The 17,282-nt window shown below is 38.4% G+C and overlaps 1 protein-coding gene across 6 annotated transcripts in view; it reads right to left on the bottom strand.

Annotated features, from left to right (window-relative positions):
- Positions 1–17,282, bottom strand: part of INPP4B (inositol polyphosphate-4-phosphatase type II B) — a 484,095-nt gene that overhangs the window by 255,350 nt on the left and 211,463 nt on the right. For all 6 annotated transcript variants that reach the window (XM_014531700.1, XM_005884189.2, XM_014531699.1 and 3 more), the window contains 2 exons: positions 16,198–16,316; positions 13,866–13,982 (listed from right to left, as the gene is read on the bottom strand). In XM_014531700.1, coding sequence (XP_014387186.1) covers positions 13,866–13,982; positions 16,198–16,316 — 236 coding nt within the window. The remainder of the gene's footprint in view (positions 1–13,865; positions 13,983–16,197; positions 16,317–17,282) is intronic.

Here is a 17,282-nt window from a genome sequence, read left to right as displayed (position 1 = left end):
CTTGTTTAAAGCCACACACCTAAGTAACAGATCTGAGAGTCAAGCTTTTGGCTATGTTCTTATTTCTCAGTGTGGCATCGCGGTTGAGAAAGAACCCTTGTAGGGGCAAAGAGTTGTATCCTTGATTCAGAGTTTGGAAATGCCCTTGCTGTTTCCATCACTATATGTACCTGATTTTCCCACAATGGCATTCAGAAGCCCTGTTCTTACATCCGCTGGAGGGGTTTTCAAACGCCTCATATGGTCTATTGTAACAGTTGATCTCCAGTTTTGTAGTGTCTTTTCTCAGATTCATATTCAGGTTGCAAGTTCAAAGTCAAAGAAACTAGGACCAAAGGAAAGCCACTTATTATTGTTCCAGATGCGTGCTGAGGAACGCAGAATGGGAAAGGCAAGAAAACAGAATCTGAAGGACGTGCTTCTGCCTTTAAGCCCACACTTCACAGAGAAAAGAAAATGTCTGTGAAGATTAACACTGCCCGGAGGATATTTTTTGGCTTTGGGGCGCAACAATGAAGCTGATCCTGGCATTTAAAGTTTAAAGCCTTACTTAATGTACATATATACACACATTTGTAAATATTGCTCAGTGTGCATACTCACAGGTAAAGCTGTGCGCCTATGTGAATACGTAAGCACATGAGTTCAGCTTCTAATAAGTGGCCACAGGCCCTTTGTTGCTCTGAGGCCAGAGCAAGCTGCCCTGCACAGGTCACTACGCCTCAACTCCAATTCAGGAATTGCCAAGCCAGTGTGGAAGCTGCACCATATGCTTCACATTCACTGAACGGGGGTGGGCTGGGTTTGAGGAGGTGGGTGAGCTCTTGTTTATATTGGAGTCCTAGCCAATTAAGATCGTCTTGAGAAACTGCTTTCACACCTCCCAAAACACTATTATGACTCTCAGTGCCCTTTTCAAAAAACCCAAATAGCAGTTTAAAAAGTATTAGCATCTTCTTTAAAATTGTAAACATCCTTATGACCCCATAGCTGATTAAACGGAATCTCTCTATAGTGTCTTTCTCTATAGAAGCTGCTTTCTCTCCCCCCGTTAAAAACCATTCCCCGAGTTTGAGTGAAAGAACAATGTGTTTGTGACTTCACACACTCAGCTCCTTAGGACAGCCGCTACCTCAGCACTTAGCTCATCCTCAGTGATTACCTCCTAAAAGACAGCTTGACTTAATGCCAGGGAACCGAAGTAACCTGGCTCTGGCAACATGCAGAGAAAATCTTGGCCATGTGGAAACAGACGTCCCTTAACATTTTTCAGTGTGACATCATTCTCTGCCTTGGCACACACGACTTTTCTCAGTAAGTTTAAAAATAATTTTCATGTACATTTAAATACCAGCCCGAACCTAGCTGTGGTTATCATCCACTCAAACGAGTCTAAGGGAAGTCTATGTTTCTGTAGAAGTTCCCATTGTTCCCGCTGTGCAGAAGCGTATATAAACTTAGGGTAATTAAAAGCTATTCTGAGCTGCAGCAGACTAACCTTTTAAATCACTGGTTTCTGCTCCTTTCTAATCAGAAGAAATGTTTTGGCAACACCTGACATGTCAGCTGTGCAAAACCGAGAGGGGATGGGAAGCCAACGCAAGGCACATGTCCTCGGTGTCCACGGGGTCTGCTTCAGATTACCCCCGCCGGATAGCATGGTGCTCACTACCCTCCACCTGCACTTGCAGCTGTGCCAAGAACACGGCTGTGGGAACCAGACAGAGCTGGTCAGTCAGGCGCTACCGGCTTAAGCCACTGGACAACTGGTAACCACGTGGGAAATGCTGGAAAACTGAGAATGAGGTAAATATCCCAGAGTGGAGAGAAGTAAGGTCAAGCAGAAATCCCTCTCAGCTCAGGGTCCAAGTTAGACATCACAAATCTCAGCGGTCAGTTCTCAGATCACCTGATTGGTGTTAGCAGGTAAAGAGACGGATGCTTCCACATGGACTGTGAATCATGATTTTATTACCCAGCTTCCTGACACGAACAGCCCTGACACGAACACCCACAAGAAGCTCCCACTTCTCTTGAGACTGCAGATCCTAGAGTCCGCTGAGAGTCCCCCTCGTTATTTTGGGGAGTTCCCATGGGTTTCATCAAGTTTGCAAATGATTGCCATTTTATTCCTCTTCTGCTCTGGGTGATGTTTTCAGCAGCAGCCTTCATTCCCTACAGATGATCCCTGACAGCAGGTCCCTCACATCTCCCTAGGCACTGAAGCCCCTCCCTGCCCCACCCCCTCCAGGCTGTCACTTATTCCTGGCAGTTCCCTTCCTTCCAGGACTGCTGACAGCAGCCCCCTGTATAACATCAGTACTTTCATTAAAATACTTAGATTCCAATACTTTGCTCAATTTTCCACCCTTCTTCTGAACTCGGAAAAACTCTTTAAATATTATAGAAATTAATCCACAGCCTCCAACTTGCATATTATTTTTCACATCTACCTTTTCTCTTTTGTTTAGGCCATGTATGCTCATCTAAAATGTGTGGATTTCACCTGGAGAGCATTATGCTAAGCGAAATAAGCCAGTTGGAGAAAGATAAATATCACATGATCTCACTCATTTGTGGAATATAAAATCTGAATTTCCATTATAGAGGATGACATAAGCCACTTTTATTGTACCCCTGTAGTATTGGGGGCCTGAAACAGTATTGTTTCTGTAGAAATATCTTGGCAATAGATAATATTTGAGTTCTGGGGAAAAGCATGTGAGTAGGAAAATGAGACAGCAAGACAAGTGGGGTGGGGAGAGATTAAGAAAAATAAAGGCATATAAAAAGACTAGAGAAAGAAAGGACAGTTCTGAATGGAAAGTGATTTGAAAAATATAAGAGAATTCAAAGGGAAGGCAAGTAAAGAAGGAGGGAAGAGAGGGAAAGGGAAAAGGAGAATGGAAAGAAGAAGGAAGAGAAGGGGGAAAGAGACAGACTGGAGAAGGAAGTGAAGGAGAAAGGCAAGGGGGAGGGAAGGAGGAATTTAAGAACAATATGCTATACTCTAGGCGCAGTGGTTCTCAACCTTCCTAATGCCGCGACCCTTTAATACAGTTCCTCATGTTGTGGTGACCCCCAACCATAAAATTATTTTTGTTGCTACTTCATAACTGTAATTTTGCTACTGTTATGAATAGTAATGTAAATATCTGATATGCAGGATGTATTTTCAGGGGTCGCGACCCACAGGTTGAGAACCCCTGCGATGGTATAGTCTCTTCCATTTTTTTACAAGAGCTTGAATGTAATTTAGTCTATACACTTAATTAATCCACTTGAAATTTATTTTTATAAGTGAAATGAAATGAGACTGTAATATTATTTTCTTCCAGATCGATAGTCATTTAACCATCACTTTTTTTATGTTAAATAATCAATTCTATACCCGCTGAGTTAAAATCATCTAAATCATAGAGTTAATTATAGTGTATTCTGGCATCTGCTTCTGGATTTGATATTCGACCTTATTTCTATTTGTCCATTCCTATGATCAAACCATGTAGATTTGATTACAGTTGGCTTTATGTTATATTTTGATATTTTTATGCCTGAGAGTCTTAATCATTAGTTTTTAAAATGTCTTTTCCTATTCTTAGATTTGACTTTTAGAAATAAACTTTAAGATCACTTTTATCCAATACCCAATAAAAATACCTTTGACATTTTATTTGGAATTATATTAAAATTATAAATTTAATTTGGGATAATTTCTATTTTATGATAGTCTTTTCTTCCAACACAAGTATGTTTTCCCATTTGTAAAGATATTATTTTTTATTTTCCAATAAGATTTTATACTTTTCTATGTAATTTTTGCTATAAAAGAGAGAAGTTATTGATTTTTAACTATATTTATCTTGTGACCAACCAACTTACCAAATTATCTTATTTGGTCTCTTAGGCTTTCTAGATATTTTAGAGAAATAGTTTTGTTTCTTGCCTTTCAAATTTTATATAAGTAATATAATTTTCCCACTGTATTTTCTATAGCCTCCAAGAAAATGTTGAATAATAATAATGATAGTGATTAGTTTGGTGGTTAGTTGAAATGATTTTAGAATGTCATTGTTCAGAACATTTATATTATCTTATTAGGACAAATTTTTATTATATTCCTATAATACTATCTATCTTATATTAGATACATGGCAACTAGATTTGTTAAATGCCTCTTTGGCATGTAATGACATAATGAAATAAGTTTTCTCCTTCAGTTATTAATAAAATGGATTATATTGATACATGTACTTATATGAACCATATTGCTTTCCTGAAATGAACTCTACATGGTCAGAGCATGTTTTGCTTTTTCCACATAGATGAATTCTGAATACTATATGTAATTTTTGTACTTAGGTTTTAATTGAAATTTGGGTATATATTTTTTAAAACACTCATCAGAATTTGGCATTAAACTTACCTAGCCTTCAGAAAATGAATTGGGGAAGCTTTCTATTTCTCCCCCTACTATTTCAGGGTATATTGTTTATGTACCAATGATTCATATAGATTTCTAGCACAATGCTCACAAAAGCTACCTGACAGCATAACTGCTCCCCACCTAGGCTGTATTTCTGGGTCAAACCTAACTTCCTAAATGTCTACTCCTTTATGATGAGGTTTCAGAGAGCTTCTAAAACTTCTGGACAGACACCCATCAAATTAGATTTATGCTGATATCACTAAATTTCAATCTGTGGACTCAACAGGCTCAAACTAGAATCGCCCTGCAACTCCCCCAACCACTCTTCTTGATGATATCTCATGATGCTTCAAAATAAAAGTGCTCATTGCTCAAAAACTTAAAGAGAGCAAAAAATTAACAGTCATCCTGTGTGTTTGCTGGAGTTAGGGCTGAGAGGAATAAGAAGAGCCCAGCATTCCATTAGGAAACACAGTCTGATTAGGCATCTCTATGTTTGTGATTAACATTAATAAAGTTGTCAGCCTGGAAGCGAGAATGGGAAATGGCCTTCCCTAATTGTTTCTACTTTAATTGGAGAAAAGCAAATTAATTGTAGATATTATTGTTTGTCTTTTTTAAACTAGGTTAAACAATGTTTCTATAGCTCATACATCTGTAGACACTGAAAGGTGATATACTAAACTACACTTCTGCTGATCTCCAGGAATGAAAGATGTGGCCACTTCACAGTCAAGCAGCTGTTCTGCTATTGCCAAAAAATTATTTTTGTAGGAAACTTGTTTTGCTTCTACAAGTAAATTCACCTTGTTATTTCACTGTGAAAGAGCCAGTCTTTCTCCATGCAAACAGCATCATTTTCTTGGGGGAAGTGAGGAGGTATCCATGACTACCCTTCCCTCTACTGTGGGAGCCCAAACAAAAAGAAGAAACTAACAAAAGCCCTGAATAGATGATACAGAACAAGAACGGTGTGAGTGCCCACGACAGTGGCACAAAGAGACAACAGGAGGAACACACTAGAAAAGGAAAAAATTATGTCAAGAGCAGCATAGAGTGTAATGCACTTGATATGCAAACTACAGACAAGGGGAACTAAAAGAGATAGAAATGCAAATTTATAGAGGGCAGCAGAAATGCTAGAGGGATGAACTTAAATATGTAGCAGCATTTTTGCCCATTGTAATACTGAGAAGAAGTCAGATACACTACCAACACTTTTGTTAAACCCTTCAGAAAACTGAGGGTGTCAATAAACCAAAATGAAATAAAGTCCAGGGAGTGACAGACTCGTCCTAGAGGAAGAAGTGCCTATGGCTGGTATTCCTGGCTGAGCTGCAGGAAGAAGAGGGCTCTCCATAGAAACCAGCTGGACTTGGAATGACCTTCACATGAGTACATGTGACCTAGCATGAGAGGTCTGAATCCTGAGGAGCCTCAGCCACAGCATGAGTCTCACCCATCCACCTACTCTTTCTCACCAGACTTCAACACCATGAAGGAGGGTATTTCGATGTGCGGGAGAGCTGAGAGTCACCACTCAGCTGTACAGGGCTTTCTTCAGTGCTAGGGCAGGAGAGCATAGCTTGGTTTGCCCATGCACTAAGCTGGAGCTCGGAAGAGAGAAGGGAGCAAACTGTGAGTTGAAAACATTGCCCCAGGAATCTGAGTTTGGTTTAACATATAAAAATGAGTTAATATAATTCACTATATTAATAGAATAAATAGTAGAAACATTTAAGCATCTCAATACATACACAAAATTGACTAAATTAAAAATCATTCATGATAAAAACTCACAGAAAATCAGGAATTGAAGGAAATTTCTCAAGCTGATAAAAGGCATCCATGAAAAACCTAGAGTTAAGGTCACACTTTAAGGTGAAATATTCAACACTTTTCTCTTAAGTTTGGGAACAAAACCAGGATTTCCACTGTTCCCACTTCTATGAATATTGCCCTGAAAGTTCTATTGCACTGAGCTAGTGCAATAAGGAAAGATAAAATGCACAATGGCTGGAAAAGGAAACATAAATCTTTCATTATTCACAGATAACATGCTTGTATGTTTACAAAATCCTATGTAATCCAACAAAATCCTTTAGGACATAATACAGCAGGATACAAGGTAAATATTAAAAATTGTATTTCTACCTATTAGTAAACAAGTATTGAAAAACATGTTTTAAAAATTATCTTGCATGATAGCATAAAAAACTAAAATACATGTAGAAATAAGTCACAGTGGTCGGCAAACTGCCGCTCGCGAGCCACATGCGGCTCTTCCACAAAATACCGACTTCTGCGCATGGGCCACGAAGTTTCAATCGCACTGTACATGCGCGCCTGCACGTGGTATTTTGTGGAAGAGCCACACTCAAGGGGCCAAAGAACCGCATGTGGCTCACGAGTGGCAGTTTGCTGACCACTGATCTAGAAGAATATTATGACCACACACAAATGATCTAAACACAAATATATTGCTGATAAAATTTAAAGATCTAAATAAATAAAATTTTATTATCTACCATATTTACAGATCAACAAATTACATATTGTTAATATGTCCATTCTTTCCAAATTGATCTATAGCTTCAACATAATTCTAATCAAAAATTCCAACAGGCTTTTTGAAGAAACTGACAATTTATTCAAAAATTTATAAGCAAAGACAAAGCGTCTAGAATAGGCAAAACAAAAACAAACAAAAGAACCAAAAACCTTGATGAAAAGAACAAAGCTGGCAAAGATAGAGGACTTATGTTATCTGATTTTGGGACTTACTATAAAGCAAAAATAATCATGTTATTGTCACAAAGTTAGACAAACAGATCAATGGGACAGAACAGAACATCCAGAAATAGACCTACATGTATCAGTAGACAATTGACTTTCCAATCAAGGTAGCAATTAAATTCAGTGGAAGCAAAAGTATTTTTAACAAGTAGTGTTATAATAACTAGTTATCTACATAGGGAAAAATAACTTTGATCCCTACTTCATTCCTATCACAAAAACTAATTTGAGATGGATCTTATATCTAACTAGAGGCCCGATGCACGAAATTTGTGCAAGAGTAGGCCTTTGCAGCCATGGCAGCTGCCTGGGTCCCTCCCTCACAGCCACGGGGCTGCCTCAATACCACAGCTGCAGCCCTGGCTTCATTCAGAAGGACATCCAGTCTAATTAGCATATTATGCTTTTATTATTATAGACTAGAGGCCCGGTGCACGAAATTCATGCACTGGGGGGGAGGGGCGGCTCAGTCCAGCCAGCATCCTCTAGCAGTCCAGGAACCCTTGCTCCTTATTGCCCACCTGCTTGCTGCTCCTTACCACTCAGCTCGCTGCTCCTTAGTTCTGCTGTGGAGGCAGGAGAGGCTCCCGCCACCACCACTGCACTCACCAGCCGTGAGCCTGGCTTTTGGCTGAATGGCGCACCCCCTGTGGGAGCACACTGACCACCAGGGGCAGCTCCTGTGTTGAGCACATCATAGCAACCAGTCGTTCTGGTCATTTCACTGTAACAGTCGCTTAGGCTTTTATTATATAGATTATAAATGTTAGAACTACAAAATACTTTGAAGGAAGACACTGGAGAATATTCTAATGGCCAGAGGTAGAAAGATTTCTTAGGGCACAGAAAGCACTAAGTATGAATGAAAAAATCTATAAGCTGAATTAATTACAATAAAAAAAATCTAATCTATAAAATATATCATTAAGGAAATTATAAGGCAAGGCTAAAACTAACAACAACCTGCAAAACATATATTCAACAAAAGCACTTATATCCACATATATAAGTTCTTAGAAATCAACAATAAAAAGAAAACTTTAAGAAAATAAACAAAAGACTTGGACACTTTATTTTAAAAAGATAGATGAATAGCCAAAGGTACAAAAAAAGGTGCTCAATATAATCAGTCTTGATGAAAATGCAAATTGAGACCATGATGAGATACCACTTTACACCCACTAGAATACTAAATAAAAAAGACTAACAATATCATTATTGGTGGAGGAACTGGAAAATAAAGTCATACAATAATTGTGAAGAACAGTTTGACAGTTTCTAGAAATGTTAAACATGTATCTTCCCTATAACCTATCAATTTTAACTCTTCAATGTTTACCTCCAAAATAAAACAAAATATCCACACAAATGCTTGTACTCAAATGTTCATCAACACTTTATTCATTGTTGTCAAAAACTGGAAGCGATTAAATGTCTATAAAAAAGAGAATGAATATTACTGTGGTATATCACTACAACCAAATACGGTGCAGAAATTTAAAAAAAATTAAATATCACACTACTGAGTTACTCAGCAACATGAATGTATCTCAAACATAATGTATCATGTTGAGCAAAAGACACCAGACACAAGAAAGCACACAAATGATTCCATTCACATACATTTCAACAAGCAAAACAAATCTATGTTGGTATTTATGAGAAAGTGGTTGCCCCTGGGTGTGTGGGGTGGCAATTGATTGGGAAGAGTTACAAGGGAACTTTCTGGAATGATGGCAATGTTCTAAATGTAAATTATACCTCAATAAAATATAAATATGCTCTCAGTAAATATATACTACTTGTCAACTACTTGTCACTTTGTTCCCAAAGTGAAGTTATTTAGGAAGGGCAGCAACGTTTTAGAACCCTGAACCACTTCTAAATGAAATCGTAACTCCCCTTGCAGACTGGGTCACCATACAGACAGGAGCACTCCAACAGGCAAAGGCTGAGTGAATGAATAGGTTGAGAGGACCACGAAGTACACATAAAAAAGAAAAGGAAGAAACGAGGTCAGGGGGCGCAAAAACAAAAGTTTAAGACCTAAACTTAGCCATTTCATAACAGGTGACAACAGCTATTTTTCATGAACAGTCGATGTCCACTTCATTATAAAATTTATTCAGATATAAGCAATTAGTTACATGCTAATAACAGTGCTTCAGAATTTTGGACATGAGTGTTTTTCCTATAGTTGAACACGGACTTTTTTCACTTAATCAGTTTTTAAGCTATAAATCAAGAATGCTTTAAAAGTGTCAGTTGAAATGAAAATCCCATACTGTTGGGGTGAAAATGGGGGAAATCCTATAAACAATATATGTATCACAGCACAGCCTGGAAAAAATAAAGGTCTTTGACTTGCCTACTGAAGTTTTCAGAATCCCAATTTCTTCTCTTTAAAGATCAACATGATACTTCCCTCAAAGAATTTTTATGGAGACTAAAGAAGAAAGTATACATAACCTATTAAACAGAATCCTTTGTATGTACCTATTAATCGGTAATCTCAACTTCATTTTCCTTACCCAATGCATCATATATTCTAGGTAGATAAGAAGGCCAGCCAGCTCACAGAATCTACATTTCAGCAGTCTTAAAGTTGTAAGAAGTCAATGTAGAAAATCAAGCCAAGTCAAAGTGTACTAAATGTAAATGATTTTATTTTCCATAAAAGTGAACTGGACACTTCTGTGTAGAGAATTGTACTAGAATTGCTTTGGGCATAGAACACACAATGCAATAAATTTACATCCAATCTTGATGAGTGCACATTTTCTGAATGACCAGATTTGCGGGGCGGTATGCTAGTAAATGATAGTAAAAAAGTGTCTTAGGACATATATCCTCCCCTGAGAAATGTTCCGTGTCTACTGGACGTGGAACTCTGTCCTATAAGCTGAACATCTAACAAGTTGGAGATAGATTCACCCCAACAGCAAAAGAAATGGAGCAATGTGCACTCCTGCAGAATACATGAGAAATTCCAATTTCTACCATAGGCAAAACAAGTCTGTAACCTAATCATGCTTTGCAGATCGATGGCTGTGCTAACCTGGGTGTTGTAACAGCCCTGCTCACTACCTTCCAAAATATCACTGCATGGCAAGAAGGGGAAAAGAGACAAACTTTGATGGTGATGTTCTTTTCCTCTAAGAACTTCTCCTTCCTCTGAGATTTTTTTCTGTAACTTATGAAAGACCCACTTGAGTCCCTAGGGCTGAGCACTGTAAATGATGGGCTGAAAACACTCCTGCCTGTGCTTTTTCAGTTTCCAGGAGCTTTAAAATAGAGCATACAACCGGCATATATCCAGCAGGCATCGACTTCACCATGAGAACGGGGGCTCTCATATTCTATCACTGGCTCTAATGTCAAGCTTTAAAGTCCCCACCAAACAGCTGGATGTTAGATTAGCCCATTTTTAGAAAACAGATAATTTCCTCCTGGTGAGGAAAATAATAAGCCACTCTAATTCTCATAATGACCCTAGCACCCCCGTATTTCACCTCCCCATACTGCAATGAATGGGGAGGCTGAAAGATGGAGTGGGAGGAAAACAATAGCCGTTCTGATTCAACAGTTAGACCCATCTCATTTGTTACAATGATTAATTGCATTTCTACTAACCTTAGTAAAATAATCAATCTCAGGTCCAGTTGTGTAGAGGAGTACAAGAACAACAACTAGTTTGATAATGGCTGTATTGAAGGCACAGATGACAACTTATCATTTTTCTTTAAGAAGATATATGAATACTTCTGTAAATGAATATGAAATGACAAAGTAACAAATTTATTTGACTGCTTAACTCCAAATAACCATAAACTCAAGAGGGAAATAAAAGCAACTTAATCACCAGACTCAACTAACTAGAACTCAGCCAATAAATAGACTTCATTGTCCTGGGTTAGCCTAATATGATCAATGGTTACTAGGAGCAAATATTAAAGCTACTTTTAAATACATGCACACAATTCATTAATTTCCCAAAACACAGAAATATGCATAATCTCACTTCTTAAGCCTTGAGAGTATTATGATCTTAAAATACTTAGGTTATTAAGTGTTCATAATCATAAACTGTACTTTAAACACACTTCCTGCCTCCTCCTTCCCCACCCCATTCCCATCTCAAAGAAAAACTTCAGAAATGAAAGAAAAAGGCCAGGATGAAAAGTCTATGTCCATGGGGACTATTAGCAAATTCATGAACTGTGTTCCTATTTACACTTCCATCACCAGAGCTAATTGTTAGTTATTTTAAGGAAGAGGCTATGCCTTAATTAACAGCACTTGGTAAGTGAAAGCTGGCTGCACTTCTCAAGCATGTTCAAGTTTCACAAGTCTTATTTCCCAGCAGGGATTCCAGTTCATCCACTACTCTTATGTGATAATACCTCTGATCAAGGAAGAAAGTCTCTAAAAGACCCTAAAGAATTAGTTTCCAGAAATAGAAGGCAATTCAGAGCATAATTAATGAGGAAGCTAATTATTTATCCCTAAAGGAGTAACATACTGCACACTGTAAATGAGGGAGATTGAAGGAGATAGAAACACTTTTGGTGTTTAATATTTCTAAAGCTGATATTTCTGAAAACTTATCAAGCCCAAGAGTTTAGGGGCAACATTTTCATTCCTGTAGCAGAGCGTTTCTATACCCCTGTCCCTTCCATAGCCTCAATCCTGTCTGTGCCTCCGGTCTGTAGGGAAGGTTGAATCTGATCATGTGCTTGGAAGAACATAAAACCGCATGGTTACTGCTTTGCTTCCCCTCTCATCCTGATCATTTCTCTGCTTATTACTCCTCTGCTCAGTGATATCACCTCCTCCCGCCACCCATGTGAACCATCTCTCTCTCCTTCCCAACTTTATGATTTTCCCCCAGTCCCTTCATTTCTCTGTTCTCTGGCAGAAGGCAAAAATTAAAAAAGGGACAGCCATTGATCTGCACATGGCCTTGTGCATAGTCTATCAAACCTGGTCTAGATCAGTCCATTCCTTTTCCACAGATGGCCTCAAAAGTCAAGAAAAATAGAAAGAAAAAAATAAAATGCCAAAGAAAACATTTTTAATTGCCAGTTTTAACCCTAATTTTGTGTTGCAAAGTATTTTTCTCTTTCCCCTCTTCTTTAAGGAAGTCAGAAATACTATAATGCCACTTAAGAAAAAATACTATAAAAAACAGATTTTAGATAATATTCCCTTATTTGAGTTTTACTATTTATGAGGGATTGTGAGGCAGCAGCCAGAACAATAACAGCGATAAAAGCAGCGACTTAAACTTATTAATCTGTAAGTCTTCTAAATAATTTACCTACATGAACTTATTTAACACTTACAACAACCTCACGAGGTAAATATTATAAATGAGGAAACAGGCACTGAGAATGAACTCTCCCAGCATCACAAAGCTGGTAAGCATAACAGGAGCCAGACAGTCAGCCTTCATAATAGACATACCAGACCACCACAACTATTTCTATTTCACATACATGCTATACATTTAATTGAACATTTTTGCTGCAACTTTAAGGAAATGAACTTTTCTGGGACTAAGATAAGCAGAAATTGCTTCGATATAGAATTTTTTCTCTATTAAATACCCCACCATCCATCTATGCTATATATTTTATGGTAAAGAGTAGAAAGAAAAGAGAGTCAGGAGCAATTAAAATGCCTAAGTGAAGGCAGAGTTCAAAGTTAAGTTTCCCCTGGACTTCATCCAGAATCCCATGGAACCCACTGGCCCACCTGCTTTCAAAGTGTCTCCTGGTTTGTGCTTCACTGTTGACCATCAAGACCCCTGCCTTGAAAACAGACTAAAATGCATTCTAAAGGGAGAGACTTAAAGGAAAAGGCTCATATTTTAAATTCCCCATTATCAATCAATGCCTACCCAATAGCATTCTCTCCAGTCCAGAAATTTTAAGAAAGGCCTCTAGAAATTTTGCCTGGGCACTTCACTGTCTACCCAGGAGGTCTGGTTCAAGTGGAGGAAAGGTCAGACCAGGTAAGAAGACTGATGAAATCTAGGACAAAATAATCATTGGGACTTTATATGACTTTCATGGAAAGAGGACAATTAAAGCTTCTGTCTAGTGCTTGCATTGCTTTCTCTGTTTGCTTCGGTGCCAGGAATAACTTCAGGAAATACAGAGAGAATGTCTCTCTATACATTATGTACAAGAATAAATTGCAAAAGTAGAACACTTTGTCAATCCGTTTTTAGAGTAATTACAATATCAAGACAGTTTTAAGCCATGATTTCATTTCTTCCCACAGTATTATACCTTCAGCAACTTCTTAAAACAACAACAACAAAATTATAAACCAAGAGATCAAGCCAGCCTTCCTGAAAAAGAGAAAAATCTGTTCTGGAAGCTTTTGCTCTTACCCAATTGCCAATTTGGTGTTAAGCCAAATGAATTTGGAGGAAAAAAAACCCTAGCAAACTATAAACATAAAACAAGCATCAACACAATACAAACACCATATTTGAAAAAATGCCAATTACATTAAAAAAGGAAAACTACACACACACACACACACACACACACACACACACACACAAAACTAATAGTTTGGGAAAACACAACTCCCTTTCCCAAAGAAAGAAAGCAGTACAAGTACTTACGGTATCATGAGACTTATCCTTAACATCATAGACTGTGAGTTTTATTTTGGTCTCCTCATAGATGGGATACTCAGATGGGAAAGTGACACCCGTCAAAAACAGTGGGTCTCTTGTTCCCTGTAACAGCACAGGCAGACAACTTTAATTCAACAAAGCAGCAACTGCAGTGGGCAGCATGCAGTGACACATGAGAATACAGAAAGTGTGTCTGGGTGTTTGTTTTTCTAGGAAATAGTTCTATAAAGATCTGAATTACAAAATAATGCTCAGAGGCAACAATATGGCCCAAGGCCCCAAAGAACTAATATAGATGTTGATAGTAAATGGCCCTGCCTCCTTGTCAGAGCTGCTAATAGTTTGAAAACCAATGTTATTTTCATTATATGCAGAACCCTTCTTTGGAGTCAGCTGTTCAGTCCATTTAGAATACATTCAATGGATATAAACTGTAATTTAGGCATATAAGCTAAGATATTGACTCATCAAATTAAGATGAAGCCATTTTCTCATGAAGAACCATTTGGGAAGCGTATGCTGTCCATTTATTTCCTTTCTGAAATGATTTGATGGAAAGCCATGCCCTGATAATGCCCATTTGTTTTTTTGGTTTTTTTAAATTTTTTTATTTTTTATTTTTGCTAAAAGTATTACAAAGGGTATTACATATGTGTCCTTTTTTTCCCCGCCCTTGACAATCCCCTGCCCTCCCTTACCCCCATTTGTTTTTAGATGTTCTGCTGGGTGTGTTTTCCTCAGACTAGAAAACTAATGAGAGAATCTAAATATGATGGATTTGACCTATGAAATTTCTAGCTCAGGATACAGTGCTCAGGATATCTCAGTGTCTCAGAACTTATATTTAGAGAGCTGATATCCAACATTAAATTTTATATCTATATTTAAATATCTGTACAAGGTGGGGCACACATAGGCTCACAGTTGTTAATATGGAAAGTAGTACAATAATTAATAAATAATAATATAAAAATAAACTATGTTTTGTGTACTCACAACTGTAAACCTACTTTTTGTCCCACCCTGTATTGCTGAATATTATTGAGATGTTTGCTAGAGTTTCTGAAAGCCCAAGTAATTCATTTACTCATTCATTCTTTCTTCTCTTTATTCAGTAAGTACTACTTTTGTTCCTCACTGTGTCAGACACTTTAGAACAGGAAGTGAATAAAACAGCCCCAAGCAACTATAGAATCAAATATAAAAATTTGAAGTATGTCAAAATAAATAATTTCTTTCATATTTTGGCAATATTTTAAAAATAATGAAGTTGAAGTAATACTTGACATTTTTTTCATATAAATGAACCATTTTACAATTGCAGTCCAGTTTTCTTTAAAAGAATAGGTTATATTTTGTTTGTTCAATTACAGTATCCACCACAAATTATACCAGCATATAGGAAGCCAAAGTTTCCACAGGGCAGACTCCGGGCTGTGTGCAGGCCCTGGGTCATTGCCATTAAAGAAAGGAGAGGAGTTCAGTCTGAATCATTTATTCCACCAACTGCATCAAGGCTGCAGGTCAGCACTGAGCCAGCCGGGCCTGAGGTCACTTCTTACAGAGAAACTCATTCTAAACAGTCAGGGCTCACTAGTCCAAGAAAGGCAGGCAAAGCTGAAGGAGTTCAAAACGCACTTTCTTTAGTCCCAGATGTTCAAATAAGTTCTCTCGCATCCACCAATGTTGTGAAATATGTGTGATAAGAACAAAATAATCAAAAGGGAAACACTTCCTCGTTTGAGTCTGATCCAACACAATAACAAGTTTCCTCTCGACACATATTGAATGTTATATTAGTAACAATAAATGTAAATAGGAAGTCTCTCATCTGATGAGTAATATTTGCACCTTTTGCCTGGAAACATTATAGTTTTTAAAAATCATTATGGACCTTTCTTTGAAAAATATTGTCCTTTCAAAAGACAGTCACAAACAGCTGAGAATATAGTTTCCACAGATAGACTGAGGAATACAGGAAAAATGAAAAGGGCAAAAAAAAAATAAATTTAACAGGTTTAAAATTTCTCTGAGTACTTTCATTTCATTTAAATTTACATATATAACACTAAAAATAAGATCTTTTATGAAAAATGCAAATTCCTCCCTCATTTGTTTATTCTGGGAAGTTACCAGGGCATGCTGAATGACCTCAAGAATGCTTTCCTAAATGACAGGGGATAGTAACACAGCATAGCTACAGGCCATGAGCTAACTGATTTCAGCTGCTTGCTCAAATCCAGAGAGAGATTGAGAGAGAGAGACACACACAGAGAGAGGAATGCAGGCGAGGAATGCAGGCGCACAGCATGCTCACCTCCACAATTTCCGTGCTGGAGTATCTTGTCAGTCCCTGCTCCGAGGGCTGGATTACAGAGATCTGCACCAGGGTATTCAGCTTCCGATCGCGGACAGGAGCCACCAGATCCTTGCAAGCTGGCAGAGGCAGGGCGAAGAGAAAGAAAAGAAACTGACACTAAGTCTCAGGGAAAACTTCTGTCCCGAGTTGGAAGTAAAAACTTAGCTGCGGCACTGAATGAAATCTCCGGGGACTCGGGCTGATTTTACAGAGGAAGTCCCTTGGAAGTACCTTACAGAAATAGGAAGTCACGTGCCGCGGAGCTCAATTGAGAGTTCATTTCCACTGACCACATTTGCAGCTCTTGCAAGTCTCTGCCCTGGGATCCCAGCTCTACTGTGTGACTGCAGCTCAGGGACTTGAGTGCCTATAGTCATTAACACCCGGGCTTTAATTCACACTCTTAGGCTAAGTAAACGGAGCCAGGCGCTATCCAGGAAACTAGCTGTCTGGTATTGACACTGGCTGGATTAGTTCAAAGGTTGGAAGGCATGCTTGCTCCTCACCTCGCTATTGCCTAGAGCTAGCTAGCCTCCTAGGGTCCTGCACCAGGACAGAGACTGGGCAGAGAGGCTAGCCTGACAGCAGCACTAGCCACAAGAGAAAGGCAGAGGAGGGGTTAAAAAACAAAACAAAAACCCGCCCTCTGTCTGGGATTCCAGCCAAGTCTGGGAGGGAGAAATGTGGAGTAAAGATGGGTTAAATTTCTGCCCAGGGGCCACAAATGTAAGAACTTTCCTTTGAAACACCAGGCTCATATTACAGACGCTCATTGCTATACCATATTTACTGGAATATTTTCTCCTCCCACATATCATTCTTATAATTTGATCAAGAAAACTAAAAAGATTCCTTTGCAGCAAGCCCCACATCTTCTCTCACTGTGTTTCCTGCCTTGGCTTTGAAACAGTAATTTTACTACACACTGTTGCATCTTGAAGTATGATGCCTTTCCTCACCAGAAGGGGTTCAGTTAAGCTCAGGTGATGGCGTGATGCAGGCTGCAGCAGTGATGGGGAAATGGAAAAGCAGGCCTGGCTGGG

The sequence above is a fragment of the Myotis brandtii genome, unplaced genomic scaffold (assembly GCF_000412655.1).
Source record: "Myotis brandtii unplaced genomic scaffold, ASM41265v1 scaffold822, whole genome shotgun sequence".
Classification (NCBI taxonomy): Eukaryota; Metazoa; Chordata; class Mammalia; order Chiroptera; family Vespertilionidae; genus Myotis; species Myotis brandtii.
Note: the sequence above shows the minus strand (reverse complement) of the source record. Positions and strands in the feature narration are given on the sequence as shown.